General features: G+C 44.0%; 1 protein-coding gene across 1 annotated transcript; it reads left to right on the forward strand.

Moving 5' to 3' along the window:
- Nucleotides 1-11874: 11874 nt before the first annotated feature.
- Nucleotides 11875-14638, forward strand: LOC150066302 (golgin subfamily A member 2-like). The gene is given in 4 exon segments (XM_090329002.1): nucleotides 11875-12647; nucleotides 12649-13054; nucleotides 13057-13434; nucleotides 13437-14638. Coding segments are annotated over 4 exon segments (2721 nt in total). The 5' UTR covers nucleotides 11875-11912.
- Nucleotides 14639-17352: the final 2714 nt, after the last annotated feature.

Consider the following 17352-nt stretch of genomic DNA (forward strand, 5'->3'; position numbering starts at 1 on the left):
CATCTTCAGACAACTACTGAACCTCAAGCCTCCGAGGGACAACTGGTTGACCTCACCCTAGGCCAGACTCCACCCCTAAGCCAAACTTCTGGCCAACCTCTTAATATTTTAATAAAGTAATAGAAACTTGAATTTTTTAAAAAAAAAAACACTGGGCAGGGCCAGGAGTTTGGCCTAGTGGTTAAAGTGCTTGCCTAGCATGCATGAAGACCCAGGTTCGATTCCTTTGTACCACATACATAGAAAAAACCCGGAAGTGGTGCTGAGGCTCAAGTGGTAGAGCTCTAGTCTTGAGAAAGTCCAAGGACAGGGCTTAGGCCCTGAGCTCAAGCCCAGGTCTGGCAAAAAAAAAAAGACTGGGCATTGGTAGCTGACTCATATAAACCTAGCTACTCAGGTGGCTGAGAATTGAGGTCATCTTTTAAGGCCAACTGTGGGCAGGAAAGTATTTGAAACACTTATCATTCATTACCAACCAAAAAGTCAGAAGTGGACCTCTGGCTCAAGTAGTAGAATACTAGCTTTGAGGAGAGAAGGACAAAGGCCGTGTCCAGGCTCTGAGTTCAAGCTGCAGGACAGTCATACACAGTCCAAAACACAACCACACATACACAAGACATATTAAAAGTAGTTCCCACTACAAAAACCTCTACATGAATATTTGAATTAAAACTGTATAGGGCAGTTTTTTCTGAAAACTACTATTAAGTACAAAAACACTGTTGAAGTTGTTTGTTTATATTATGTCTGCAATATATGATTTACTCATTTAATAATTCTTTGAAGGCCCAACAACTATGCTGTCTTTTCCTGCTATTGGTATATTTCTCTCATCTTTTCACAAAATTTGTAATTTATTTTGAAGAAATAGGTTGTTGACTAATAATGGTAACTTTCTCTTTAATAATAATTCATGATTATTACCCAGGTCTCTGTCCTAATAGACAGTGGTATTCCTCACAGGGATGCTGGATAGCTGTGCCTGTTTCTTCCCTAGCGCATTCAGGTGTTGTTGCTGTTTTTTAAATTCGGCCTTGTTATATTTCCTTTTGTCATTTAAGTTTTAATTGTTATTATAAAGGTTATGTACAAAGGGGTTACAATTTCATAAGTTAGTTAAAAGTATACTTCTTTTTGAACAATGTCACTCCTTTCCTACTCTTTCCCAGTTTTTCCCACCAATCCCTCCATCCACAACTTGCTATGTTTCTCAGGCTAGCCTCAAACTACTGTGTGAATGGATGCTCCTGCTTCTCCAGAACCTGGGACTAGAAAGGCATGCCACAACGTCTGCTGTTCAAATGCTTTTATTTAATGCTTTCTTGAGCAGTGCAGATGCTAAACATCTGCCAGCTTCATTGCTCTTTAGTATCATTGTTCAGAACTACACATTGGGAAATTCCCACTGAGCTGTATTCCTATTTCCCAGATTTAGGTTTTCAAATTCTATTACCTAGCACTTTCATCCTCCATTTCCCCCTTTTCCTGAGCTGTACTGGGGTTTGAATCAAAGGCCTCTGCCTTGCTAGGGTGGTGCTGTGCCACTGGAATCATGCCTCAAGCTGGTTTTGATGGTTAATTCTGAGGTAAGTGCTCTTTGTTTTTTCTTCCTAGGCTGGCCTAGAAAAAAGATCTTCTTGTTCTCTTGGGTAAGTAGGATTTCACATGTATGAGTCACTGGGCTAGCAACTCAGTTTCTAACAATATCCATCTTTATCCACACAACCATGTACTTCCACAATCCCAGTTAAATCTCTAATCTTCTAGAACTGCTTGAACTGCTGGACCTCAGATTTATTTATGTGATGCTGGTATCTTCCTTTGGCTATTTTTTCTGTTTGCCTGCTTTCCCCTCAAAAAACTATTCACCTATAAAATTGAGATTTCCAGTCCTATCTATCCAGTCTCTGTAAGTAGATCATTCTATCATCATGAAACAAACTCCCTGAAATGAAACAATGAAAGCTTTGAAAAGCAATGCTTCTTAATCTTGTTTGGAATTACGTACTGCCCGGTGTCTGTGAATACGGAGGTTATATTGGGGTGTTACAAAGATTAAGTACGCTGATGTACAATGTCTAGTTTTTGTCCTTTGGCTATTTTTTCTGTTTGCCTGCTTTTCCCTCAAAAAACTATTCACCTATAAAACTGAGATTTCCAGTCCTATCTATCCAGTCTCTGTAAGTAGATCATTCTATCATCACGAAACAAACTCCCTGAAATGAAACAATGAAAGCTTTGAAAAGCAATGCTTCTTAATCTTGTTTGGAATTACGTACTGCCCGGTGTCTGTGAATATGGAGGTTATATTGGGGTGTTACAAAGATTAACTACGTTGATGTACAATGTCTAGTTTTTGAAGGATTCCACATCCTCAGTATCTAAGGCAGGTGTTTTGCATCCACACATATGAATGATAGACCTAGTTCAGAAACACTGAAGGCCTTTAATAATCTGATCAATGCAAGGGATACAAATGTAAATAAAATCCTGTTGGTTACTAAAGGCATTCTACTGTGCCCCAAAGTCCTTCCATTTAAACTCAAGTCTATGGAAGTGCACATGCGGCTCAAGTGGCAGAGTTGCAGCCTTGAGAGTAAAAGCACTAGTCTAGGCCCTGCATTAGAGCCCCAGTGGGGCAGGTGGTCATACACTGACATGCATGCGTGCACATGCACACACAAACTGCTATCTACAGAATGTTTAAAAAACAAGGTTAGTGACACTCAACTGTAAAAAAGCAGCTTCATGTTGATTTTCCTGCCATCCTTATAGGTGTAGAAGAAACTTCCCTTACTTTCAGTATTTTTTTTATAAAATCCAGTTAAGCAGGGGGTCGAAGATGGAACTGAGACAATAGGGATGCACCCTAGCTATGTCCCACAAAAAGAGAGAATTGGAGAATCCCACAGGCCTACTATCTTAAGAAATCCACAACAAGTTCAAAAAGCAATGGAGAAGTACACAAATCAGAAAAGAAATCCAGATAAAGCTTATAGCCAATGTTCTCAAAGAATTCGGAACTCGAGGACCCTGCCCCCACCCCTCGCCACTGGCTCCACGCCACAAAAGCCGAGGCGGAGGGCACCAGGCTGGGAAGCCCTGACCTCCAGCTACACAAACAAGCAGCAGAATCCAGATGCAGTAACCCGCAAGACGGCTCGGACAGCACAGACGGCAGCGCAGACCAGAGGGGAAGGGAACGACCCTCCAACACCACAGAGCAGCTCACATCTAACCCTGTAAGTAGCCCAGCAGGTTCCCCCAAATCATCAGGAAAGCAGAGCTGGTGGCGTGCTACAGAACTTAACCCAGACCCTCCACCCTGCCCAAGAAAGACTGGCAAGTGCAGGAGAGCAAGGAACTCAGAATCCAGTCCATTCCCCCAGCAGCCCCCTCCCCCAGGACATTGACTGGAGATTGACAGGCGGGTGGACAGTAAAGACCCAGCACCCCAGGAAAGGTGGCTGAGGTGTCCCTGCTCCCACCTGCTCAACAGCCCCCTCTTCTGGGCCACTGAACCTGGAGACTGAGGGGCTCTGAGACCCTGCCTTCCAACCATGGGTGGGGGTGCTCGGGAGTCTGGGAGCCAGCATCTGACTGACCTAAACCTCCTGTTGGGAGTCTCCAGCAAGACAGCACCTAGGGGCCCCCCACAGTCACAGACAGACTCTTTGCAAAAGGGGCTGACACACAGCAGGGAACTCAAGGACAGACCAGCAGGGGCCGAGCTCGACCTCTGAGAGCTAGAAAGGCGTGGCTCTGTGGAGCCCACGTGCTCGGCTGGGCCCCAATCGTGGGAACCGGGCAGAAACCAGTCAGAGGGATGTAGCTGAGAGCTACCAGAAAATCCCAAACTCCAGGCCCCTGACTGGGCCCCGCCCTCGGGAACAGGGCAGGAAAACTAGTCCTCCTTCGAGCTAGCTGAGACTGAAGTGCACATCTCCATTCTACGGCCCACTGTGGGGTCACTGCTTGGGCTGAGAGCTAGCCATACAGCAGCACACAATCTCTGGGAACAGGCCGAACACCTATAAAATCTACAGACTCTGACCTAGTCAGCTGCAGAACCAAGCTGGCTAAGAACCACAGGTATACACAGACTCCCAGAACCACAGGTCCCAAACCAAGTAAAGACCGCCACCTACCGACCACAGAGCGAACCTCCAACAACAGTCCTCGATGCCTCACAAAGTGCAAGGACGAATTACAACATATATAAATAATCAAAGTCTCACACAAAGCCCAAAAGGAAACAAGAGCAAGGGGACGAGAGAGACATCACCATTCCAAGAAATGACACCTGTAGAGACACGAAATATGACTCTATTCAAGGAGATGATTGTGGACATGACCTAAAAAAGAAACTGAAACACCTAGAGGAGCAAGAAAAAGTTAATTCTAAAACAACTAGAAGGACAGAAATAACAAAAATAAAATCAGAAATATCAGAGATTGAAAGAAGATCTACTATACACAAAATCAATAAATCAAAATTTGGTTCTTTGAAAGAGTCAACAAAATTGACAGACCCCTGGCAAGAGTAATCAAAAAAAGGAGGGGGGGAGACTCAAACAAGATTAGAGACCCCACGGGAACAATCACAACTGATACTCAAGAAATTCAGTCCATAATGAACAAGTACTACCAGGGCCTCTATTCAAAGAAACAAGAAAATCTAATAGAAATGGATAATTTCTTAAATAAATATAGGCCACACTGAACAATGAAGAGGTAAACAAATTGAACAAACCAATCTCTTACAATGAAATTGTGGAAGCAATCAGGGAAATGCCAACCAAAAAGAGCCCAGGTCCAGATGGTTTCACTGCGGAATTCTACAAGACGTTTAAAGATGAAATAACACCTATACTCTTGAAACTCTTCCGAGAAATAGAAACAGAAGGAGCAATACCAAACTCATTTTATGAGGCTAATATTACTCTCATCCCCAAACCAGGAAAGACCCAACACAAAAAGAAAACTACAGATCTGTCTCTCTAATGAACACAGATGCAAAACGCCTCAATAAAATATTAGGCAACAGAATCCAGAAACAAATTTAAAAATCATACACTATGATCAAGTAGGCTTCATCCCACAGATGCAAGGCTGGTTTAACATTCGCAAATCAATCAATGTAATACATCACATCAATAGAGCTAAGGATACATTCTCATGTTGAAAGCACTAGAAAAAATAGGAATAAAAGGTACATTCCTTAAAATCATTAAAGCCATATATGAAAAACCTACAGCCAGTATTATACTAAACAGTGAAAGACTGGTACCATTTACCTTAAAATCAGGAACTAGACAGGGATGCCCATTCTCTCCACTTCTCTTCAATATATGCTGGAACCCTTAGCCAGAGCAATAAGGCAAGAAAAGGACATCAAAGGGATCCACATAGGGAAAGAAGAAATTAAACTATCTCTATTCCCAGATGACATAATCCTCAATTTGAGTGACCCAAAAAGCTCCACTCCCAAACTCTTGGAATTAATAAACCATTTTAGCAAAGTGGCAGAATACAAAATTAACCTTCAGAAGTCAGTAGCCTTCCTGTACACCAACAATACATAAACAGAAGGCCAAATCAAGAAAATGATCCCATTTGAAACAGCCCCCAAAAGAATAACATACTTAGGAATATACTTAACCAAAGATGTAAAGGAATTATTTAATGAAAACTATAAAAGCCTAACGAAAGAAATTAAAGGGGACACTAAGAAATGGAAAGACATCCCATACTCATGGCTAGGAAGAACTAACAGTGAAAATGGCTATACTGCCAATATTGATATATAAATTCAATGCAATCCCCATCAAAATCCCAAAGACATTCTTTACTGAAATAGAAGATACAATCCAAAGTTCATATGGAACAAGAAAGACCTAGAATAGCCAAGACAATTCTAGGCAAAAGAGCAATGCAGGTGGCATTACAATACAAGCCTTCAAACTCTAGTATAGAGCCATAATAACAAAAGCCGCTTGGTATTGGCACAAAAATATACCAGAAGATCAGTGAAACAGAATAGAAGACCCAGAAATAGAAGCACATACCTATAGGCAACTTGTATTTGACAAGGAGCCAAAGATACACAGTGGAACAAACACAGTCTATTCAATTATTGGTGCTGACAAAACTGGGCAGCCACATGCAGAAAAATAAAAATTGACCCTAGCCTTTCGACATGCACAAGCATTAACTCAAAGTGGATTAAATACCTCAATGTCAGACCGGAAACCGTGAAACTGATACGTGATAGAGTAGGAGAGACTCGAACTCATAGGCACAGGCAAAAAATTCCTGAACAGAATCCCAGGGTCACAACAGATTGGAGAGAGACTTGATAAATGGGATGACCTAAAAATAAAAAATTTCTGCACAGATAAAAGCATATCTACTAAAGTAGAAAGACAGCCAACCAACTGAGAAAAGAAATTTACCAATAATACATCTGACAAATGCTTAATATCCAGTATCTACAGGAACTCAAGAAACTAATCACCCCCAAACCCAATAAACCATTCACTAAATGGGCAAGGGAACTAAAGAGAGACTTATCAGAAGAAGAGATTAAAATGGCAGAAAAGCATATGAGAAAATGCTCATCATCCAAGATGATAAAGGAAATGCAAATAAAAACAACCTTACCCCAACAAGAATGGCCAAGATTTTGAACTCACACAATGACAGTTGTTTGCGGGGTTGTGGAGGAAAAGGAACACTACTACTACACTGCTGGTAGGATTGTAAACTCTGGAAAGCAGTGTGGAGGTTTCTTAAAGAACTGAAAATTGACCTTCCCTACGATCCTGCCATACCACTTCTAGGCATCTACCCTGAACACCATAACCCAAGATATGATAAGGACACTGCTCAGCTATGTTCATCTCTGCACTATTCACAGTAGCCAGGTGATGGAAACAACCCAGATGCCCTACTGCAGATGAATGGATACAGAAAATGTGATACACACACACACACACACACACACACACACACACACACACACACACACACACACAAAGGAATTCTACATAGCCAACAGACAAGATAAAATACTGGCATTTGCATGGAAGTGGATGAATCTAGAGCGAATCATGTTGAGTGAGACAAGTGAGGACCAAAGGAACAAAAGGCACATGGTATCCTTAATATGTGGCTATAAAATCTAAAGAGTACAAGAGTGAGGACCCAATAACTGCATACCCAAAGCTATTGACATGGTATTGGAAATATAAACATAACTACATAGACATAAAAACCTATGACTCTATAGACATAATGTTTTATTTCATAAATTAATATGTATCTATGATATAAAAACCCTTAGCCTAATTTTGATTATGTTCTAAAAACTAAGTGCCAGTGATTATATAGAGAGCTTCTCTTCTTGAATATTCATTTGTTAAACATGTCATTTGAAATATGATATAAAAAGCAATGTTAATAAATTCTTTAATTAAAAAATCCAGTTAAGCATAGACACAAGCACCTGTACACCTTGATTTTCCATAGAACCACTGGTAAATTACATTTGTTACAAGGAACATCATTAAACATGTAACAATTTTAAGATATCATAAAGTGTACCTTTTTTTGTTTTTTTCTGTTGGGTATTGGGCTTGAACTCGGGTCTGAGTTCTTCAGCTAAAGGCTACCACTCTACTACTTGAGCCATAGCATTACTTCTGGTTTTCTGGTGGCTAATTAGAGATAAGAGTTTCACAGACTTTAATGCCTAGGCTGGCTTAGAACTGTGATCCTCAGATCTCAGCCTCCTGAGTAGCTAGGATTACAGGCTTGAGATACCAGTACCCGGAAAAGTGCACATTTTGTTGTTAAAAAAAAAGTCACTATTCATCACAGATACTCTCTCCTATTTCCTGCCCTACCTAAACAATTGATTATTAGGGAAAACATTTGTTTCCATGCCTTCAATGAGGAAATGGATAGAATTGAAGTCTAACCTGATCTATGATTTTGTGGATGGTCTGGGAAAGGTTTTAAAGAAATTCTTAATATTCACCAAAACTACAACAACATAGACAAATACATCCAAAGTTTGGATGCCCTTTCTGCCTTCTGACACTTGAGGATACAGCAAGAAGACTGACATTAGATGACATATGATGGTGCCTTGGACTGTGAGAAATATATTTCTGTCCCTTATATATTAAAAGAAGCAGTTATGTATTTCTTGTCAAAACTGGGTGGAATGATTTCTTCCCCTTCCTCAATGAAAGAAATAGAAGCCTTCCTGTTCTACTAGAAATAGAGCGCATCTGCCATTTCGTATCTATTTTGTCTCTCTACATTTCCTAACTCCCCTTCCTTCTGTATAGTAATGACCCATCATTGTGTGGACCTGAAATTTAATTTCACTCTTACTCAGCATTCTATTAGCTAGCAAAGGAATAGTCACCTTTCAAACCCCACCACAAACATTATTTGTCCACAAATGTGTACTAAGGAACTCTAACCAGAATTATTTTGTGACCGTTTACTTTAAAATTACATGACTTGATGGCAATCGGTGGCTCCTGCCTGTAATCCTAGCTACTCAGGAGGCTGAGCTCTGGAATCAAAGTTCAAAGCCAGGCCTAGCAGGAAAGTCCATCAGAGTCCCATCTTCAACCAACCAGAGGAGCTGTAGCTCAAGTGGTAGAGCTGGTAGACCACTAGTCTTGAACAGAAAAGCCAAGCCCTGAGTTCAGGACCCAGGACATACAACATATAATCTCTTTTATATTTCTTACTCCATTCAGCCCTATGAAATCTTGACAAATTTGTCTCATTCCTTTTATTAGGAAACCCATCCCTGGAGTTCTTCTCTTCGTAGGTTCTTCACCTCATAAGACTGAATTGTCTACACTACTTTTAAGACATCTGTCCCTTCTTTTAGAGTACACTATTTCTTTTCCCTTTTGCAATTATTGCAACCTATATAGATACTGCTTATCTATATAGATATTACTTAAATCCTTCTTCATCAGAATAGAATTTCCAAGGGACAAAAACAAATTTTTCTCTTTATCATGGTATTTGCAGTGAAACAAATGCATTAATAACTGATTGTCATGGCACAAAGCCAGATTTTAAATGACCAACTCCATGACTAGTTAAAATTACTGCCCAACTCAGTTCATTTGCGTCTTGTTTCCTACTGTCTTGATAAATTAAAGTACATACAAGTTTGTGGCATGATGCTTTGTCCACTGGATATGTGACAGGGATGGCGACTGAGGCGGGAATCACTCGCCTCCAGATCTCTGTAAGTCCTTTCAGCTTCTGTCTCTACCATATCTGGCCCTGGCAGAAAGTGACCTTCTGAAATGTGGCTGTGACCTGGAACTAGGAGGATGGGGAGCACCAGACTGGACCAGGGGCCCGGTGTGAGGAGGCGAGGCTGGGTTGTGCAGGTCTCTGGACTCATTAGGGCTTCAGGTTCCTGAGGCTGCGTTGTTCCCGGACTGGGGCCTGGACGGGAGCTGTGGACAGTGGAGAAAGGCCTCTCCCCAGCACCTGCGGCCACCTGAGGAAAGGACTCCGCTCTGCTCTCACCCCTCTACTTCTGTCTTGCTCCACGGAGCGGGATCCCTGTCACTGCGCAGGACCGGAAGTGCTGCACCTGTCCCTCCTCTTCCACTCCCTCCACACCCCCCACCAGCAGGGCTGACTAGCCTGGGGACCTCACCCAAGGCTTTTGCTTGCCAGCAGAGTAGTCATTCGCTGGCGTCCTGAGTGAGAAATGATGACCTCCCTCCTTTCTGCTCAGGCCCCGGCCCACGGCTCTCCTTGGTCTGTGTCCTCACCAGTGACAGCAGAGTCTCGGGTTGGCGGTGACTGTGACCATGGCGGCAGATGCGTCTCCAGAGGCGTCGGAGTCCACTATGGCCACAAGGCCAGCAGGCACTGAGGTAGCCAGGGCTATGGTGGCCTAGGGGTCCAAAGTCCTGCACGCGTTTCTGGAGCATCAGGGCTTGGAAATCAGGAATCACATTAGAAAAGAGAAGCCTGAGCTGTGCACAGTGGCTCACACCTCAAATCCTAGCTACTAGGAGGCTGAGATGGGAGGATTGTGGTTGAATAGCAACAGAGGCAGGAGATTCCATGTCACTTTATCTGTAATTAAACTTTTTGGATGTGCAGATTCTGACGGTTGTTTTTTTTTTTTCTCCTCTACTTCACTCCTTTGATTTTCTGCTTGCTAGGATTTTATTGTTGTCTATTTCTTAGGAGAACTGCATGTTGGAACCCCAAGTCTTTTTGCTTGGAGAAAGCTAGGGAATTTCACTACTTTTGCAGCACCATCTTGAATATGCAGCCTGATTTTGAAGACAACATTTTGCTTTTTCTTCTCCTGAAGCCTGAGTTCACATAGAAAACGTTTACACTCTAATAAAAACTTTTCTACATGCAAAAATTACAAGCACTTGCTCTGTGTCCCAAAATCTCAGAGTATCTTTCTAAAATGCATACAACTGTAAAATAGCATTGCAATCAAATTACTTCACAGATTAACATTTTTAGGTAACTTGTTCAATCGAATTACCTCTGACTGATGGAGAGATTTTCTTTTTAATCGGGCATGGGACCTGAACTCTGGAACTGGGTGTTGTCCCTGAGCTTTTTAGATCACGATTACCACCCTACCCAATGAGTCATAGCACCACTTCCGGTTTTCTGGTAGTTAATTGGGGACAAGAGTCTCATGGTCTTTAATGTCTGGGCTGGCTTTGAACCGCAATCCTCAGATATCAGCCTCCTGAGTAGCTAGGAATACAGGTGTTGTGCCCAGATTTTGGGGTCCCTAAAGACCACCAAGGATCCGAATCCGATGTAAGAGCACGAGATTCTTTATTACAAGCTCTAACGTGGACTCACAGCCAACACCGACACAGCAAGTCTGAGTTGAGAGAGTACCGACCTCCTGTTGTACAATATTTATATAGGGTTAGCTCAAAAGGTTGATGTATTATGAATTGATTGGCTAGTGTTAGAGAATACGTGTGCAGTTCATGCTTAGGGGATACATGCCAAGCTGCAGGGCAGCTGGAGGACAGCTGGTCAGGATATCTCAATGGCTATTTTATCCTAGGGCCTCAAATCACTGAGAGTAGTCTGTAATTTATTACTTCCTTTGAAACTGCTACCTCTGCTGGTTTAGAGTCAGTTCAGAGTGACCTTCTGGCAGGGCCTGCTTAAAAATAACTTTTTACTGAAGTTCATCTTCAAAATTAATTTAGGCTTTCCAGTGTGAGCCACTGTGTCTGGCCTTGATGGAGATATTTTTTAAGACATAGATATTTGGCAGTAAATTGTGAAATGCAAGAAGGTATGTACAGTGATGGACAGTTCTGTCTGCATTCTTTATTCTCCATTTGAATTCTGAGATCCCATCCCCTGAACTTTGGTCATGAGAATCTGCAGAAAAAGATGGTCTAGGGCAGAGGCCTGAGACTGACATCCCATGATCCTAAGTGACTGGAACTATGTGATGGAGGTCATGGCCATTAACAGACCCCAGTAGAGCTGTGCAGGCTGCCAGGTAGAGGTGGTCCCTAACTGACCCCATGTGGGAGGGACTGCCTAGGAGAAGTTCAGATGAAACTGTCAGTGGGATTTTTAGCATTCTTCCTGCATCACAAAATTCTGGCCACACCTCCAATTTTTCATGTTTCTCTGACCAATGGGATACAAGAATTGAGGCCCCACCCACATTCCATGCTGCCCAGTAACACCGGAATTCCCTCTATTAGCTCACACCACTACAGGAGTTGAGGGATGTAGAGCTGGTGAGTGGTGAGTGAGCGAATCGAGGTGACATTGCAGATAGCATTGGAGGTAGACAGAGTTATTGGTGATTGTGAGAAGCGAGTGGAGTTTAGAGCCTGGGAATGTGGCCGCCCCACCTTCGCCGTCCCAGTGCTGGGATGTCTGAGCAGACGAGAAGAAAAAAGGTAGCTGCAGGAAGGAAAATACTGCAGGAATACCAGCAGAGAAATCATCCTGATAGACCTGCAGCATCCAAGAACAAGAAGAACACTAGAGAGGGAGGTAAACCCAAGACAAACACCTCTGGGGACTGTCCTGTACTCAAGGGGGCAGCCCAAGACCACGCATGCCCTGAGCTTCCCCCTCCAATGGGCACTGTCACAGCTGCCAGGGGCAAGGGGGTCACAGGTCACAGTCACACCGGGGACCTGGATAGGCAATGCCAGCACCCGGTGCTTGCCCTGGACTCCAGCACCACAAATATCCATCAGCTGTATAGAGACATCCAACAATTGAACCAGGAGAAGGAAGACCTGCAAGATCAACAGAGGGAGGAGAACCAGAAGATGGCCTGTGTACAGGAAACCCTGAGAGCAGAGCTGGAGCAGCACAAGCTGTGCATACAGATGCTGAGCTCAAAGAAATGGGATTTGCAGTCTGGCCTGGCCCACATGCAGCAGGTGACCAGTGAAAGAGCACTGGCGGAGGAGAGTCTCACCAGCCGCCTGCAGGCTGCAGAGCAGCGCGTGGCAGAGCTAGAGATGACCTCGTCTGCAGACTGCACCAAGCAGATGGAGGCCGAGCAGAACAACATAGAGCTCCTGAAAGCCCTGAACCGTGTGAAGTTGCAGCTCCAGGCGGAAGGCAAGACTCTGTGAAGACCTGGAGGATGAGAACACAGTGCTACAGGAGAGGCTGGAAGAGCTCCTGACCGAGAAGGCCACCATGAAGATCCAAGTGCACGAGGGCCAGCAGGCACTAGAGGAGCGGGCAGCATTGGAAAGTCAACTCAACCACATGAGAGAGATGGTGAGAGCATTGCAGTTGGAGAGAGACACCTTTGCAGACGACCTGAGGGTGGAGAGGTACATGGGGCAGGAGAAGGTCCAGCAGCTGGCAGAACAGGTGAGCCAGCTTAGAAAGGAGAAGGAGCAGGAGCTGGGGCAAGTTGGGGAGCTGGAAAGCAGGCTGGTGGAGCTGAGAAAGCAGCTCTCAGAGCTGCAGCCCCCGCCGCCCCCCGCAGGCCCATGTGAGGCTGGGCAGCAGCCCAGGCCCTGCAGTGGCAGCAGGAGTTCAAGACCGTGCAGGAGCAGCTTCACATGCAGGTGGAGGAGAACCAGAGCCTCAGTCTCCAGTACCTGGAGCAGCAGCAGCGGCTGTGGATCCTGGAGAAGAAGGCTGAGGAGTGGGATCAGCACGCTGAGGATCGGCGCAAGATCCTGGAGACGATGGAAAAGGAGCACGAGACCATGAGATGCACCCTGGTGCTCAACCGAGAGCTCAAGGAACAGCTGGGCCAGCTGCAGGATGCCTTGCAGAGGCTGAGCGCTGAGAAGGGGGAGCTAGCCAGCCTCCTGCACTCAGAGCAGCAGGAGAAGACAACCCTGCAGGAGAAGCTGGCCAAGCTGGAGAAGACAAAGAGATGGTTGGGTTGCAGAGCGAAGAGGCGGAGGAGCTGCAGCATCTGCGTGACAAGAACCTGGCCCAGATGCAGGAGCTCATAGCCACTCGGGAACAGCACAGAGCCTCCAGCCAGCAGCTGAGCTCCGAGAATGAGGCCTTGCAGCAGCACCTGCTGAGGCAGACCCACCTGCTGGAGCAGCTGCAGCAGGAGCAGGTGCAGAGCAAGATGCTGGCCCAGATGGAGAGGGACAAGTTCCAGGACACTCTGCAGTGCCTGGAAGCCAGCAGACATGAGAATGCGCAGCTGCGGGCCCAGCTGAGCTCCCTGGCTTTTCCCAGGGAAGGAGGAGGCCTGCGCAGAGAAGAAGACAAGGGTGAGGAGGCGACTACCCCCGATGGGACTGTCCCCGAGGACGTAGACATCCCCCAAAGCATGTGTGATTTTTACGAGGAAGCACTGTCCATTGCAGAGTGCAAGAAGGTGAGGCTCAGCCGGCAGCTGCAGGAGCAGCAGGCCCGCTGTGGTTGCCTGAGTCAGCTGGCAGCCCAGTGGCAGGGAAATCTGGAGGGCCAGGCCCTCTTCCCCAAGCGCTGGATCCATGGCTTGTTTGGGAAGAGGAAGGAGGAAGCGCAGGCGCCCAAGAAGCTGAAGATCTGCTTCCACGAAGACCTGGATGCCAAGGTGGATGGCCAGAGTGCAATGGATGACCTCCAGTGTCGCTGCAGCCAGCTGGCACAGCACGTGAGTGCCCTGGAAGAGACCATCGTTTCCTACAAAGAGCAGATGGGAGTCCTGGAGAAGCTGTGTCAGGAGAAAGACGAGTGTGTCAGCCAGCTGTCCCAGGAGAAGAGGAAGAAGAAGGAGGAGCTGCAGGAGCTGCTGCTGTGCCTTGCAGGAGAGGGCACAGAGTGCCAGGACAAGATGCTGGCAGCCTCCCAGGCCCCTGCTGCCCAGGCCCCCTCACACCTCTCGGGGTCCCTGAAGATCGAAGTCAGGAAGGTCCAGCAAGAGTTGGAAGTCGTGTGTCTGGAAGAAAACTTGGCACCTGTTCGTGGAGAGGCTGGGGTCCCTGGGCCCCTGGAGAACCCCACTGCAGAGCCTCCTGTGCAGCTGCTGCCTGCTGTGCAAGCCCAAGGAGTCCCTGCAGGCTTGGACCAGGAGTTCTGCCTCCCTTTCTTTTACAAGGCTGAAGCAAAGGATGTGTTTGACATAATCACCATCTAGATACTGCAAAGATACATTGGGCATGAGAGTCTAATTTAATGGACTGGTCAGGAAAGGGGGGTTAACCGCAGGTCAGATAGAGCAGAGGCTGCTGGGAGGTGTCCATATCAAGGCAGGTCTTAAGACTTGATGGGTTCCAGGGAACAGGCCCAGGTCAGGGTTATTATAAGAGGTGAATCCTTTACAAAGGAAGCTGGGAGCAATGACCTTGCTTCATATTAATATTGGATAACACTGATATTACTTAATTATTGGAATGGTTTATAATGTAGTAATATCTTGACTTCATGCCATGATATTATCTATTTTTCAAAAAACCTATACATGACAGTATTATATACATGATTTTAATCATTTAATGTACTAAGTTGGTACATTTATTGTATAGTTAGGCACATTTTCATAATGTACTAAGCTATAAGAGCAATGGAAATAGTCTTGTTTGAATATTATAATGCCATGAGGAAGATATTGAGATGACCATATAGTAAAAACTGTGAAAGAGAGAGAGAGAGTAAGAGAGAGAGAGAAAGTGAGAGACAAAGTTCTTAATGGTACATATTTAGAAAACTGACAAACTATGAGTTTAAAAATTATAGATGTGCTGTAATTGAAAACACTTTCCAAATTGTTTACAGAATTGTAATCCTAAATGAAAAATATAGAATTTTAGAATCCTATAGAAGAATATCTCATATGTCAGTGTTTTTAGTAAACCATACAGTAATATGTTCTATATTATTTCTTGAATAAATAACATTTTCTCTTGCTTTTCTTTTTAATCTTATGAGTTCACTACATTTACAATTACACATTATACCAGCAACAATGTATTTTCTTGTTTGAATATTAAAATGCCACAATGGGTTTTTTGAGATGAGTAATTAGCAAAAACTATAGAAAAGAAGGAAAGGTTCTTAACATTGAGTATTTGTGAAAGATGAACACTATGAGTAGAAAATGAACTCTTATCAAATGGAATAAAGAACTGTAATATGAAAAGAATATAGAATTATGAATTTTTTAAATATTACATATCTCAATATTTTTTAGTGAAACATATTGTAGTGATACTCTTTTTTTTTTCCAGTCCTTGGCTTGGCTTGAGCTCAGAGCTTGAGCACTCTCCTTGGACTTTCTCAAGGCTAAAAGCTTTACCATTGAGCCTCAGCACCACTTCTGCCTATTTTTTTCTGTGTATGTGGTACTGTGGAATTGAACCTGGGCCTGCCTTCATGCTAGGCAAGCCCTCTGCCACTAGGCCAAACTCCCAGCCCTGTAATGATTATTTCTTGAATAAAATATCCACTCTAGTTTCTCCTGTTTTCATCTTCCTGATTTAAGGCACATAAAAATTGAAAGTTATTTCTGGAACCCCTTTTGTCACAGAGTCTGTTTCTGGGCAATTCTGCTCTTTCCTGTTGCCTCCTGACTCCAGAAATTATGGAGATATATATTCATTAACAGGCTCCTGGAAGAGTTTGAATCAAGTTACACTTAACATCAGAATGAAACTGATCAGGACTGTTTTTTCTAGCTCTTTGCAAGCTCTCAAGTACACAGACACAGTAGCCTACTGAAGTTCAAATCACCCCACACTCTCTTTTTTGGTTCCGTGGAGCCCTAAGAATTAAATGCTGAATTTCTATATTTTCCTGAGATGTGACTGAGACAAGAACTTTAGAAGGGTGCTATTCAGTCCTATTTGGGCAGGTACTGGAATCTTGACCTCCCTGGGCCTTTTTGCCTCCACTTCCAGCTTTTTGCTAGCTATCTGGAGACAAGTGTCTGTTGGATTGGGTCACCATGGCTGGTTTTGATCTGACATCCTGAGGTCTCAACTTGCTGAGTAGGCAGACTTACAAGTATGAGCTTCTGACTCCTGACAGTGGAAACTGAATATTGTCAGAAGCAGCAGATGAAGCCAGGCACAAAAAGACCTGAGACCCTTATCTCCAATTAACCTCTAGAAAACAGGAAGTGGGGCTTGGTTCAAGGATAGGACTGTAGCCTTGAGCTGAAGTGCTCAGGGACAGCACCCAGGCAGAGATGAAAGAGGGTGCAAAAGAGAAGATACATAATACACCATCTATGGTTACTTCACAATTTAAAATCATTTTAACCAAATGTCTTTTACTTTTAACCTTAGTAAATCAGGAGGCTAGAACCTGAAGATTGGGTTTCAAAGCAAGTATAGGCAGAAAAGTCCTTGGGATATATATCTCCAACTAGCCACCAAAAAATATTAAATAGAGCTGTACCTCAAGTGGTAAAATGATAGGCTTGAGTTTAAAGGGAAAAACAGTCTAGAACATTGGCAAGGTCTGAGTTCAAGTTTTATGAGAGGCCCATATCCATAAGAAAATAAATCATTTAAAAATATTTTCATATGGGGGAAAACAAGATGAGGGATGGGGGAAGGGGGCAGGGAAATGGGGACCATGACATGTGAAAGGGTATCAATGTGTGGGAATTAATGCACCATTTATCTGGCAAATATCATGTAACCTTTCTATTAATTACAATATAAAATATATTTAAAAAATATTTTCACATGGGCCGGGAGCATAACCTAGTGGTAGAGTGCTTGCCTAGCATGCATGAAGCTCTGGGTTCGAATCCTCAGTACCACATACACAGAAAAAGCTGGAAGTGGCACTGTGACTCAAGTGGCAGGGCACTAGCCTTAAGCAAAACTTGTCCAAGGACTGTGC

This window comes from Megascapheus bottae, chromosome 2, assembly GCF_031878675.1.
Source record: "Megascapheus bottae isolate mThoBot1 chromosome 2, mThoBot2.hap1, whole genome shotgun sequence".
Taxonomy (NCBI): domain Eukaryota; kingdom Metazoa; phylum Chordata; class Mammalia; order Rodentia; family Geomyidae; genus Megascapheus; species Megascapheus bottae.